Consider the following 14416-nt stretch of genomic DNA (forward strand, 5'->3'; position numbering starts at 1 on the left):
TGGTAATGAATAATCTTTCTTTGAAGTCTAAGAAGCTGGTTTTTTTCAGAACAAATGAACTGTCTCTAGTTGTTGTGTGGATCTGTAGAAAGAAAGAATCAGGTGCCTATAAATAACATAATCTAATAAAGTGCCACAGGCTATCCCATGAGTTCAACAGTAGATACTCAGAACAATTTAAGAGTAAATTTGGGAAGAACTTAGAAAATTTAAGAGTTGTCTTTTTCTCTTTTATTCCTCTCCTCCTTCTCTGTGTTTTTGCATAACCTATAATATAAAACTTAAAAAATTTTCACAGAGAGGTATGATCTGTTCAACATTTTATAGTAAGCGAAACTCTACTTTGGCTGATTATAGAATTCTGTGGTTTCTTTGCTCATAATACATACATCCATTTCAAGACTTAACAAAAGAGAAAACTTTTTACTGGGGGAAAATCCTAATAATCTTATTAAGAATGCCAAAAAGCTGGTGGACCATCCTGTTTGTATTCTAGCTACTCCGAGGCTCTAGTGCAATAATATATGATTTTTCAAGAACTATTAGGAACAAACTGGATTTGCCCATTTGTTCCAAAGCCAAAGAATACTGGGCAGTAAGGTCTTTAGTGTAGCTGTCCTGTTTCAGAAAGGGAAAGGTGCTTGGTGTTGATGCTACTCACATTAGAATTAGTATTATTCACCTTGGCATTCTTGATCAATCAGTGGCACGTGGGGCAAAAGAGGTGGTCAATGTCAGAAGATCTGCAACAGTGAGTACAGAAACTGTGGAGGAAACCATCCGCCTGACTCCTGCTGTGTCCAGGAGCTCAAGGTTCCCGGTCCTGAGCTTCTAGTTCAAAGAGAGGATAGACTACTCAATAGAAACAATTGTTTAGTCCATTCATTAAGACTTCCATCAGAGGCTTCGATCATGTTGCATTCAGTCGTGTAGCAGGTAGTAATGGAGACCTGCCATTATCAACTGTTAGTAATCTACCAGTCACAAAACTAGGGAAAGCCTGTTTAGCTACTTCAGCTGTAAAAAGAAATCGTGAAAATAAATATCTTTGGATTGATGTTTCTAAAACTTTTGAAGGCCAAGTCAGAAGATGCATGGGGTTGTAGAAAGTTTCCACTGCGGAGGGTGGAGTCCTGGAAAAAGCAGTGCCCTGCAGGCTGGGAGGCATTCTAGTTCCCATTTTGTCATTCACCAGGTGTGAGACTTCAGTCAAGCTGTTTATCCTTTCTGTCCTCACCTTTGTTTTAGATTTTATTCCTTGCTGGCTATTTCGACCATCACTCAAAGTCATCTATGCTGGAACTCCAATCCAGGGCCTCTGGTTCTGAGGTGCCCCTTGTGTTTTACTTCCCCGACACCTCATTGTGCCTGGAATGCTCCTCCACCTGTGTCTACGTGTCCCTAGCTGCGGCAGTCACTAACTGCTGGCTGGCACAGCAGTGATTCCCAACCCTTTTCTCTTTGCTGCTTCCACTACAGGGGCGAGAATAGCCACACCCTCATTTTCCAGCCCCATGCCCAGCTAGTGATAAAAATGTAACAGAGTTCTGGTCAATGTTATAACCAGAAATCCAATGGAATGGTTCCAAGTTTACCCTTTCCTTATGAAACGAAAGCTTACTCTTTCCTGGTTGGGACGCCCTTCTTTCTGCTTCTTGCCTTGAATAAGGATATATTTGGAACTTCAGTAGCTGTTTGCAACCATTATGCATTAAGCATGAGAGGAAAATGAACACTCAGACTCCTTGACATCATCTAGTGGCTAAGTCAGTTCGATCAGTTACCTACCTCTAGACCTTCTCTATGTGAGAATAAACCTCTTATATACTGTGTAAAGGTTTTCTATTACTTGTAGTCAAAAGCATTCCTACTAATACCTATTTTTAAGGTGGTGCTTATGAGCACCACACCTTTTCCTCCTTTGAACTTTACTGATAAACTATTTTTTTTAAAGATTTTATTTATTTATGAGAGACAGATAGCAAGAGAGAGCACGGGTGGGGGGTGGAGGGTGGGAAAAGCAGGCTCCCCAATGAGCAGGGAGCCTGGCTCCAGCTTGATCCCAGGACCCTAGGATTACGACCTGAGCTGAAGGCAGATGCTTAACCGACTGAGCCACTCAGGTGCCCCATGAACTTTACTGATAAACTTCTGTTGATACTTTGAAAATTAATAAAGCAAAGTCTCATTTGAAATGTAGTCAGGAAGCCCTGTAGGGGGACCTCTCACGAACCTCCCATCTAGCTTACCTTACACTACACTAATGGACAGGAAGAAGTTCACATTACTACCCCAGCAGAAAGGTTTTGGTTTTCTCCTTGCCCAGCAACAACCCAGCCAATGAGAAACCACACCACCCCGAACTCTTCACTTTCCTCCAACAGTCTTTTGTTCCAAGGAGCCTCTCCCAACCTCCTCCTTTTTCTCTAAAACGTTCTTCTCTTTTGTTCTCCAGACTAGCCTATGTTTTGCCATAGCCTGCAAGTCCTGAATTGCAATTCCTCTGTTCCTAAATAGACTCGTTGCCTGGTAAAATAATGGGCCCTTTTGTTTTTGAGGGTCAACGGTCAGTTACCACTCTCTACCATTAATGGGAGGCTCATTTTGGTCTGCAGCTCTCACAATGCTTAGTGTACAAGAAGTGTAATACTCAAATATTTAATGAAGAAAGAAGGAGTTCCGATACTCAATTTGGTAAGCATTTGGGCATTATTTTAACCTTTAAGAGGAGAAATGGCCGATAAAAATTACCACTGAATACAATTTCTTCTTACTTCTTAACAAATAATTATAATCATATACTGCATAGTTACTGTGCTAAGCACTAGGGATATTGACCTAAAACAGAATTTCTGCTTTCAAGGAATGAATGGCAGACACAAGTAAACCTAGAAAGACAATAGTGTTTGATATGTGTAATAATGAATCTGAGAGCACAGTGCTTCCTCAATATCCACTTATTTTCCACTTTAACCAGAAACTGGCTGTCAGACATGAATCACAACTTCCCATCCTTTCCCATCTTCACCTCCTTCACCCCTCCCACCCCCCCGAGTGAAAAAGTGTCCCTCCTTCTGTCCAAAGACCAACTGTGCTCTCAGACACACCACTTCTCACCTCTTGCGGGGTCTTGCTCTAGCAGTTGTCCAAACTCCCATATCATGTTAACCAGACTTCCTGGGTTGGTGGGTTGGTTTCTACTCTTTGTGGCTGTTTACTTCCTTCTGATTCACTTCTCCACCCCCACAATCCAGGTTCTGCCTTAACCACCTCACTAATACCGCTGCGGTAAAGGTCCCTAGAGATCTCTGTACTGCCAACACCAGGGGCCACATTTTCATCTTTATTTATTGGACCTACTTTTCCAAAGCACGTGACTATCTTGACTTCTGTGACACTATTCCATTGCTTGTTCTCATCTTGTTTCTAGACACCATAGTAGTTATCCAAGTGTGGCCCAGGGGCTACTGGGGGGCTCTGAGATCTTTCAGGGGATCCATCAGGAAACCTGTTTTCACAATATCAAGAAGACATTTGCCTTTTCCACTCTCATTTTCTTATGAGTGTACAGTGAATTTCTCAGAGGCTGCATGACGTGTGATATAGCCACAGGCTGTGGGCAGACACAAATATAAGAATCTGCCCTTCTTTTATTAAGATAGACATTAAAGAGATTTGCAAAAATGTCTCACAATGTCACTCTTGTCACTAATTTAATGGTTACTTTTCATTAAAGTGTTATTTATGTCAGTATGTAATGAGTTTATTAATTCATTTAAAAATAGGTGTTTTAAAATGGTTTAATTTGGATTTTTTTTTAAAGATTTTATTTATTCATTTGACAGAGAGAGACAGCCAGAGAGAGAGGGAACACAAGCAGGGGGAGTGGGAGAGGAAGCAGGCTCCCAGCGGAGGAGCCTGATGTGGGGCTCGATCCCAGAACTCTGGGATCACGCCCTGAGCTGAAGGCAGACACTCAACGACTGAGCCACCCAGGCACCCCTAATTTTGATTTTTAATATGAGATTGGTAACTATGCCACACATACACAAAGCTTTTGGGTCCTCAGTTACATTTAAGAATGTAAAAGGATCCTGAGACCCTTAAGTTTGAGGACTACATTCTTAGACTATGTCTTCTCGGCCTCCTTTAGCAGCTCTCTTTGGCCAACCCCTTAAATTTTGATGTTCTCTAGAACAGCATCCTCAGCCCACTAATTTTCTCACCGTACATTAAAATTTCTTAGTCTTGGCACATTTGACATTTTGGGTCAGAAAATTCATTACGGGAGACTTGGTGTTTAGCAGCATTCCTGGCCTCTAACTACTAGATGTCACCACTAGCATCTTTCCACCCAAGCTGTGACAACAAAAATGTCTTCAGACACTGTCATACAAAATTGCCCCAGTTTAGAACAACTGCCTTAAATACTCTTTCTGGAAATTTCACCTAATAGCAAGAACTTTTTTTTTTTTTTTTTTTTAAAGAGAGTGTGCACATGTCAGGGTGGGAGGCCAACGGAGAGGGAGAGAGAGACCTTAAGCAGGCTCCACGCCCAGCACAGAGCCCCATAACACGGGGCTCCACCTCACAACCCTGAGATCATGACCTGAACTGAAATCAAGAGTTGGATGCTAACTGAATGAGCCACAGAGGCGCTCCAAGTACAACTGTAAGTACCTGACATGTATTAACTCATTTAAACTTCGCCCTATGAGAGAGAAATTATCTGTTTTATAGAATCTCCATTTTATAGATTAAGAAACTGCAAAACAGAGAGGTGAAATGACTTACCCAGGATCATAGAGCAAGTAAGTGATGATGGTAACTCTAGCCCTGTTTGCTTCTCTGAGCTCTAGACTCTTGTGAGTAACTGCCTTTGCCGGGCATCAGATGACACTCACTAGAGATGTCTGAAGATGTACTCATAAGTCTTCTCGTCACAAGACCAGCTATTTCTGTATTTCTTAAGTCAGTTAATGGCACAACTTTACACTTAACCTTTCTGTGCCTCAGCTTAACTAGTAACGTAGAAGTGATTCTAGACTCTGCTTGGATTCTCCCTTATTCCTGAATCCAATCATTCATAGGGTTCTAACAAGTTTACCCTATAGTTTTTTTTCTAAAGATTTTATTTACTTATTTGACAGACAGAGACAGCCAGCAAGAGAGGGGACACAAGCAGGGGGAGTGGGAGAGGAAGAAGCAGGCTCCCAGCAGAGGAGCCCAATGCAGGGCTTGATCCCAGGACTCCGGGATCACGCCCTGAGCTGAAGGCAGATGCTTAACAGTCGACTGAGCTACCCAGGCGCCCCTACCCTATAATTATTAATCAAATATGTCTTTTTTCTCTATCAATCACTATTCTTACATTCATGAGGACCCTAATCTCTGGGACATCTGGGTGGCTCAGTTGGTTAAGCATCTGCCTTCGGCTCAAGTCATGATCCCAGGGTCTTGGGATCAAGTCCCGCATCAGGCTCCTTACTCAGCAGGGAGCCTGCTTCTCCCTCTGCCTGTTGCTGCCCCTGCTTGTGCACTCTCTCTCTCTCTGACAAATAAATAAAATCTTAAAAAACAAAAACACTTCTTTAAAAAAAAAAAAAAAGAAAGGACCCTAATCTCTCTTCAGCATTGTTATAATCAACTCCCATTTGGTGTCTTTATATCTAGTCCTCAAAATTATCTTCTACATTGCTGCCAGTGATCTACCTAAAATGCAAATCTGGCCATGTCTGCTTTCTGGCTTAAAATGCTTTATTGGCTGCCTGTTAGCTAAGAATAAAATCCAAGTTCCTTAGCATGGTGCCTAGGCCCCTGAATCTGTGGTCTTTTCCACCTTCAGTCTCATCCTGTCACCCACTGAAACACACTTAACTCTCTAGCAATTAAATAATCTTCTACTGTTTGTTGTTATCTGAGCATACTATGCTGCTTCATGCCTTTGACCCAATGTCATCTTCTGGGAAGTGTTCTTGATTCTACCCGTGAGCATACCCATCACAGCACTTAACAGTTTGTGAAAATGGTTTCTATAACTGTGTCCCACAGAGGTTTGTTAAAAAAGCCACCGATGGTAGGTGCTTTGCTGAGTCCGAAGCTCTTATCTTTCTATCTCCAGGTTTTGGTACCACACAGGGCAAATCAGTCTTCAGACAAGTTTTGGAAGCACTGAGGTAAAATGACACTTAGGAAAAGGACCTGTTTGGATGGAGGTTGGGGTGGTGGATGAGGAGAATTAGGAAATCCTGTGTCCTGAGAAGGTCATGATTGAGTTGAATCTCAAAAAAGGATGAACTCGAGACAAGAGTGTTTAAAGGGCATTGCCCAATAGAGAGAACTTCACAAGGGGGAAAGGGGCTGTCTTTGAAATTCATAAGACATAGCCTTAATACAGAATGACATTATTTTTTAGCAAGTAAGTTTATTATTTTAGAGATCATACTAGTGGGAATCTCAGGTTTTAGGTCCATGATTTCAAGAAAGTGTAAAATGATTACCAGATTCCTATAGTTAATACATTTACACGTGTAGTGTATGAAAAATTTAGTTCAAAAGCATTACTCAAAGTATTACAAATTTCTGCCCACAAGGCACAGCTTTGAATGGTTTTCCTACAGTTTACCTCTGTTGACTTGGCATTTATTCACTTGATGAAAATTTTGCCTCAAATGTGGATTTCACCACCTGGCTCATAAATCATTTCCAAAAGGATTTTTAGTAATGTAAGAGTCCTCAGAGATTACCTTATCAACAAGCTAATTTTGTAAACAAGAAAACCAAACTACTAAGGTTGAGCGACTTGTTGAAGGTTACATATTCTCTGAGAACTCCTCCTTGACTTTTCTACAATGTGCTTTCACATCTACCCTATCTCTCACTTCAGTGTGGGACCTGTTGCTGATTCCCAGTTCTTGTTCATTCTCGGTAAATTTAAATTACAAAATACCTTCTTCCAGACTGCAAATAACTGGTTACCACTTATTCACTTGTAATATTTTGTTAGGCTTCTTCAACAGACTTGGTGAAGTTCTTGGTGCTAAGTACTCGGTTAATTTTTTGTTAAAAATTCCACCAGTATCTCCAACGTTTATAAACTTTACCTTCCAAAGACAAAGCCATTAAGTAAAATCACGCTCTCCCTTGAAATGTTTCTTTCAACCATCTGACTGGTCTCACTGGTAGGACCCAGATGTTGTTCTCAAATTTACAGTTCTATGCAGGTATCTAAAAATTAGATAGTCACTGCTTGAGAGGTTTAGTATTCTGTCCCATAACCAATGTTGTGTTGGGTCTACTTATCATAGGGACTGGCAACTCATATACCCACTGGGAGGGTGGCGCCTCTGTCCTAGGACACTCGATCCTTGGGCTGGCCAGTCACCCAAAGTGAGACCTAGCATAAATACGGCTCAAAATCTGAGATGATCAGGCAGTTAGTAGGAAACACCGAATCTGAAAGGATGCAGAGAGAAAATCATTAAGATGCATACAGTAACCATGGGTACGGAGATATAAGGAAGCAAAAAAGCAAGCAGAGGCTGCGAGGTAGACTAAAGATATATGAAATGAACAAGGAACTCAGGAGCAAATAGGAGAAGGGGATAGGCATGGAGAAAGTTGTGTGCTACACTGAGGGATGTAAGTTTAGACTTTCATTCTCCCGCTGCAAAGATCCTTTAAGCTGTATCCCCACCTGATGAGGCCAAGATAAACGTTTCGTATCCCAGAAGTCTGTGAGAGTTTCTTTCCTTTACATCTCCTTGAATCTCCTTACAAACGCTGTCCTCGCCCCACGCCCTCCTCAAAGCCAGTACCCTAAGGAGAAAGGGTTTGATTCTTGCAACCCAAAAAGCTAGTTAAGGCACCTAGGATATTAGAGTGGCTACAGCGAGGCTTCAGCTTTCGGACATGTGCTACTGGCTGCTCACCTACACCATCGACTCTTCCAACCCTAGGGAAAGTTCTATGTATGCGACCAATGGGTCCTAGCTTGAGCACCTGCAGCTTCCACGTCCACTCTTCTCGTGGCAGAAACACACCACTAACCACGCTCCCAGAGAACCACGGTATTCGACTTGGGGGAAAACATCACAAAACTTGAATCTCTTCTCTAATAGAATGAAGGGCAAGCCCCCCTCCCCAGCTTTTCCCCGGAGGTTTCAGAGAGCCACGCGGGTCAACAGGGGCACGCTTTTCGGCGGCGGAGCCTTTGAATCCCCGTCCCGAAGTCGCCGGCGCGGGACAGGAGCTCCCCGACCCCGGACCTCCCGGCCCCCGCCAGGTCACCTGTAATTGTAGGCGCTGAAATGCTTGCTCTCTCTCAGCATCGCCCGGTACAGATCTAACACTTGTGCGCGGCTGGAGGCTGCCATTTTGGAAAGGAAAAAAAAAAAAGGGTCCTCTTCGAGAAGGGCCCGAGTTTAACTTAACCCACAAAACTTCAGTCTATGCAAAACCACGAACGAAATAAAATAAAACGCAGTGGGGCTCGGTCTTGCTAGCGGGCCGGGCCTGGGCCTAGGTGAGCACGGGCCCGCGCCTGGGGGCGCTGGGCGTCGCGCGCCGCTTCGGAGGCGGGCGCAGGCGGGCTTCGGGCAGCTTAAGGGGGAGGCGCCGACACGGAGGCGTTCCCGTCCTCCGCCCGCGACTCGAAAGGCTCCGGCGTGCAGCAGCCCTACTACCGGGCTGAAGCGGGAAGAGGGGCACGGCCGCAGGGAAAGGGCTGAGCCTGTGGAGGGACGTAGGCCGGAGGCTCAAGCACTGAGTGCGTGCAGCCCGTCAAGCAGCGCCTTCACGAACGGCCCGGGGTCGTGGCGGGGACATTTAGTCTCAAGCCGCAGCGTCAAGTCGCACCTCCGCGAGCCAGTTGCCGCGTTGCCAGGGTTACCGAGCGCGCCCCAGGTCGACGCTCCGCCCCCCGGCCGCAGATGACCCGTCCCTTGCACTGGGGCCGCCCTCCGCGCTGCCTGAGAGGCCGAGCGGGGTTTCCAGGGAGCGTTTACTTTACAGCGCTCTGTCTGTGGGGCCCCAGTGCAGGGCGCTTTCTGAGCGCGGAGATGGGACGCGGGGGGCTCAGAGGCGATGGGTGAGGGACTCCCGGGTGGTCCGGCTCCGCTCAGGGAGACCGGTTAAGGGCCTCGGGAGCAAGGACCCCGTTCTTGTCAAAATGGCAGCGCCCGGCGTGCTGAGGGGTTATCTTTAAGGGAGGGGGTGCGGCAGCTAAGAGCCTTCCCCAGGAGAGTAGGCAGCGTGCTGCGCTTCACATTTTGAAACACCCAGGTTTGGGTCTCCTGGGCGAGCGGTGGGTAAGTGCCAGCCTCGCTGCAGCGTGGGGTGCGACGTGGGCGGTCAGTGCTGGATCGTGGGGAGTTATTTGGACACGGGATTTCCCCCCTTTTCGGTGTTTTTTGAGCTTTCGAGGTTTTGCTTTTGAGTTTTCAGTCCCGAAGAGTTTTGTCATCTAATGTATACAAAAAGGTGGAGTGGCGTGGGTAATGGGAAAACTTCAGGGATTTAAGGACTCTCTTGGGATCATTTTAGACCCAAAGCAAGAAGCTGAGCAAGTTTTTTCTTGAAGATCTTTATGGCTTAGTTTTCTCTCTTTGTCTTTCTCTGAAGACGTCAGCTTTTCACAATCCCCTTCTTACAGTGGTGAATAAAGTTGGTTATTGTGGTCCTTGGACGTAGAACTGGGCGTAGAGAAGCCTGAGCTACTTCTAGTTACTGTGTTTGCAAAACACCTGTTTTGTTTTGTCTATGGTCAACTTTAGGAAGAGCCTCAGTTTTCTTGCTCAGAACACATCTAGGAGTAACTTTAGACGTAAAAAACAAGGTTGCCTCAACATCCATCTTTCTTCAACCACTGAGTTGCGGTTGTAATACATCTCTTTAAGTTTAGCTGGTTTTAAAATGACATTTGCTTTATATAAAAGTCTCGTATTTTCTGGAACTTTAGGGTAAGGAAACACTTTACTGATCTTGCTTTAAAGTTTCAAGCACTTTAGTGTACTTGCAACGTGGTGTCCGTGCACGCAGATACACTTGTTAATATTGCTCTCTATAATGCAATAGCATTTAAAAAAAGCATGGAAGAGAACATACCCCCCCCTTCTAAAAGGATTTTATTTACTTATTTGAGAGAGGGAGAGGAAGCGAACGAGATCACAGAGTTAGAGGGAGAAGCCGACTTACTGCTGAGCAGAGAGCCTCATTCAGGGCTCATGACCTGAGCTGAAGGCAGAGGGTTAGCCAACTGAGCCACCCAGGTGCCTCCAAGAGAACATACTTTCGTTAAAATCTTTTTAAGCTTCCTGTTTTTGTTTTGTTTTGTTTTTTAAAGGTCTCCCACGTCTGTGAGTATCAAAATAAAGTTTTCTACTGGGTATCTGAACTCCTGTCATTCTTGCAGGTTGATCAGGTCATAGGGCAAGTCTTACCTCAGGATTATTGAAAGAGATTTTAATATTTTGAGTTTTCCTTGGCATTACGTAAATGTTCAAGACCAAGGGAATTGCACATTATTACAGAGTAAGGTCTAGAGCCATTTTCTCTTAATATGGTACACGAGTGCTAATGATATAAAATGCAGCACCTGGGAAAACTACAGTATTCACACAAGTTAAAAATAAAGCTATCAAGGTAAAAGAAAAAAACGTGAAAGTTATTTTGGCTTGTTTAAAAAGTGGGTCTCCTGGCTGGCTCAGTCATAGAGCATGTGACTCGATCTCAGGTTCATGAGTTTGAGCCCAACGTTGGCTGTAGAGATTACTTAAATAAATAAACTTAAAAAAAATAGTAGGGTTTGCATTATTATATTTTGCTATCCTCTACAAAATGAAGTTGGAGTAATTGTTACTGTATACAATTGTTTATGTCTAATTATTGTGCAATTTAATCATCAATGTATACAATTAATGTATCTAAATTACCTTAACTTTGTCATAATCAAATAAAGCTTTTCAAATAAATATATAAAGTTTAGTTTGTTTGGGTAGCCTAGTCATCTGTTAGTACAAAGAATAGTTGAGATTAGGAAAGTGATAGCTTCCCAGTAGTCTTTTTTTTTTTTTCCTAAAGATTTTATTTATTTATTTGACAGAGAGAGACAGCCAGAGAGAGAGAGAACACAAGCAGGGGGAGTGGGAGAGGAAGAAGCAGGCCTCCAGCGGAGGAGCCTGATGTGGGGCTCCATCCCAGAACGCTGGGATCACGCCCTGAGCCAAAGGCAGACGCTTAACCGCTGAGCCACCCAGGCGCCCCTTCCCAGTAGCTTCTAAGCTAAGTCCTCACAAAAATACTTTTATTGTATTTGAAATAATATAGCAGTATCTTGGATATCATTGCCGTGAACAACTAATAAAAAAATTACATTCCAAACCTAAATCTCTATTTTTGTACATCTTTATTGCAGAGATGACTATTTTCAGTAATAACTGTATTTGAGGTTGAAACTGGACCTGGGCGAGCACCTGAAGATTGCTTACTTATATGTCCTTTAATATGCATCTATTCTGGGCCGAGTATTGTATTAGGTACTGACTATAAGCTAGTGGTACCCACCTACTATCATCTAGGCCTCAAAATGTAAAAATTGCTTTAATATTCACCTATCCGTAGTTAAGAAATACTTACAGTTCTTTATGTGAAACAATGTATTACCTTGTATTAAAATTAGGATTGCTAGATTGCTGATGAGCACTTAATGTTTTGTGAAGAGAAATTTCTCCAAACATAATAAGTAATAGGACAGAAGTTTATTGTCTTAGGCTTAAATATTAAAACGATGTGTAAAGGAAATCTTGTATAAATGAGCAACTTGTGACATAATGATTTAGAAATTGTTCCACTCCAAACATGGATCTAAATCTTTATTATATGTAATTGTCATTTGTTTTTATTGATCCTTCATTCTAATAGAATATGAAGCTGGAAGAGACCTTGGATATCAATTCCTTTTTATAGATGAACAAACTGAAGGCCTTTTTCTCATTCATTCATTTATTCAACATTTATTGAACATTTCCTAAGTGCCATATATTATCCAAGATGATTGAGTTACCATGAAGAGAGTCCTTCTCCCCAGAAATGGACAGGGAACTAGATAAGCAAAATATTAATTTGTTTTGATAGGTGCTGTGATAGGGATAATATTACCAAGTGTCTGCGGAGTACCGAAGAAGGCCATTCAACTAGGACTTTGACCTAAGGGAAGACTTTCATAGAAGGTGTTTCCCCAATGAGTTAGTAACAGCCAGATGAAGAATGGGGTAAGAGCTTGTAGTATATATATATCTTCAAAGTGTGGAGGTATGAGGGAGCATGACCCATTCAGGGAATTCTGGGAGAGGGGATGGGAGGGACCATCTACGAAACCAGACATGATTAGCCTGTACCTGATTTATTTTAATGATGTTTCCTCTGTTTGGGGGATAAATTATTTCTTCAACATTGGCTGGTTCACCCAAGTAGAACTTAACATCTGAACTCTTGAGATATAGGTTAGTTTTTCAGATGTCAGTAGGATTTGTTCTAAACCATATTTTTGATCCTGTATTCCAGGAGTACTGAAATTCAGTTTACCTTTGCATTTAAGTTGACCAGCCTGGAGTTCAAGCCACTGTTCTTATGGATATTTGAGGGCGATAAATCAAACACTGATCCTGTTTTCCAAAAGTTTACAGTTTAAATACACTCTGTATGTAATTAAAATAGGAAGTACAAAGTGCTGCAGGGGAAGTACTGGGGAAGTGCTATGGGGTCTCACCATGAGCGGTCACTTCCATGGGTGGTGCCTAGGCCACACCTGAGGTGGACAAAGTCAACGTGGCTGATGCCCAGGTTTCAGGAATTTTTTTTTTTTTTTTTAATTACCCAGGTGATTGGTTGTAGCCTGATAGAGAAACATTGACATGTGGGAATTAGGGGGCTTTTTTGGAGGAGATAGTGTTCATGTTTGACTTGAGAGAATTTCGGTTTGTGCTGGGCCTTGAACGGAATTTCAGGATTTGGATGTGTGGGTGTGGTGGTAAGATAGTTACTGCAGGTGAAGGTTCACTCTTAGAAAGGGTAAAGGAGAGAGTGTTTGAGGTTTAGGGGAAGATGATCACAGCCTACAGACCATTGAGGGAGGGCTTTTTGAGGGAGGGAAGAAGAGAGTGCTTGAAGGTGAGTGCAGGAGACGCAGCTGGAAAGGCCATCACGGTGGACACCAGCTGGGTCCTTGTAGGATCTCAGTCCTTTGGAGACCTGATGGGAAAGAAAGCTGTTAACTGCATTTAAGGACAGGGGAGCTGAGAAGTTAGATCCTTGAGCTGGAGCTAAGCAGCTAGGGAGCAGAGAGGGTGGGCATTGGTCCAGGATGAGATCTGTCTAGCCATGGTGCTACCCTGCTCCACAGATGGTTGTCAGTGGAAGCTTTAGGAGTTTGAAGTGTATTAATTTTTCTTGGATAACATGGGTAAGTTTCAGACATATTTGAATTTTAATTTAGTTGGATTCCCACTTATTTGTGAAAGCTAACTGGTTAGCTCCTAACAAATATTCAGAACATCTCAAATGTTGATTTTTATACTAGCTTTTTAGTCTTTGAAGATAAATTTACATTTTTTTTTTCTTATACCGTGTGTTAGAAAAGACCTAAATCGAATACCTTTTTTAGGTTGTCTGTTCTTGTGTGCCACAGACATTACCTCATGGCGGATTTCTGAGACTCACCTTTCTGTAGAAGCTCTTTTCAAATATACCTAAGAAAAGGTGTTCTCTGAGAAAGTTGGAAAGCAGCTAGATAGTCTAACGTCATTGATTGGAGGCTAAGGGTTCCCCTACTTGTGGGCAGCAACAATAAAACTGACAATTGATTTTGTTTAAAGTGTATCAAATGTCACTTACTTCTAGAGGATTTTTTTTTTTTTAACAAATTCTTTGCCTTCTGAAGGAAAAAACCATCTTTTCCTAATACAAACCCCACCAACATGGGAATTCTTTTACAGTGTGATTTATGGCAGTGTTCTGCTGCAGATCACCTTCATTGTTTTTCATACTAGTTATGAGGGGTAACTTAAAGGAATGATGTTTTCTTGTTCGTATGTTTTTGAATGATTTGTTAATCAACCAGCTACATGTAATGGCAATAACAGCTATTATTTATTCGAAGTGTATTTTCTCTTCCAGGAGTGTTGCCAGGCAGTTTACAAACATCTCATGTCTGTAATTCTTATAAAGACAGATTTGAAGCTCTGATGGACTTCTTTGAGTGGGGAGTAGCAACTGCCATCTCTTGTTTGTCCAGATTAGCTGGTCCTTTACAGAAAACACTTAGGATCTGCAGTGTTGACTCTGTTTAGAAGAGAAAAGCTGCCTGTTTTGTTAATCACTGATGAAATACCAGGTCACTGTCTCCTGGTAGACAGTACTG

At 42.7% G+C, this 14416-nt stretch overlaps 2 protein-coding genes across 8 annotated transcripts in view; one reads left to right on the top strand and one right to left on the bottom strand.

The window, feature by feature from the left end:
• The window catches only part of LYRM4 (LYR motif containing 4), a 158492-nt gene extending 149622 nt beyond the window's left edge, over positions 1–8870 (bottom strand). Inside the window, exon 1 of one of the 3 annotated variants that reach the window (XM_045811633.2) lies at positions 8290–8840. In XM_045811633.2, the coding sequence (XP_045667589.1) occupies positions 8290–8375 (86 nt within the window). In that variant the 5' untranslated portion in view covers positions 8376–8840. Of the gene's footprint in view, positions 1–8289 lie in introns of all 3 variants that reach the window. The other 2 variants (XM_087857915.1, XM_087857916.1) reach the window with 2 other exon arrangements.
• A 97-nt stretch (positions 8871–8967) lies between these two features.
• The window catches only part of FARS2 (phenylalanyl-tRNA synthetase 2, mitochondrial), a 606910-nt gene continuing 601461 nt past the window's right edge, over positions 8968–14416 (top strand). For 2 of the 5 annotated variants that reach the window (XM_087857913.1, XM_045811628.2), the window contains exon 1: positions 8968–9308. The gene's annotated coding sequence lies outside the window, so the exon portion shown is untranslated. The remainder of the gene's footprint in view (positions 9309–14416) is intronic. The other 3 variants (XM_087857912.1, XM_087857911.1, XM_087857914.1) reach the window with 3 other exon arrangements.

Source organism: Ursus americanus, chromosome 32 (genome assembly GCF_024610735.1).
Source record: "Ursus americanus isolate L20-20 chromosome 32, mUrsAme1.1.p, whole genome shotgun sequence".
Classification (NCBI taxonomy): domain Eukaryota; kingdom Metazoa; phylum Chordata; class Mammalia; order Carnivora; family Ursidae; genus Ursus; species Ursus americanus.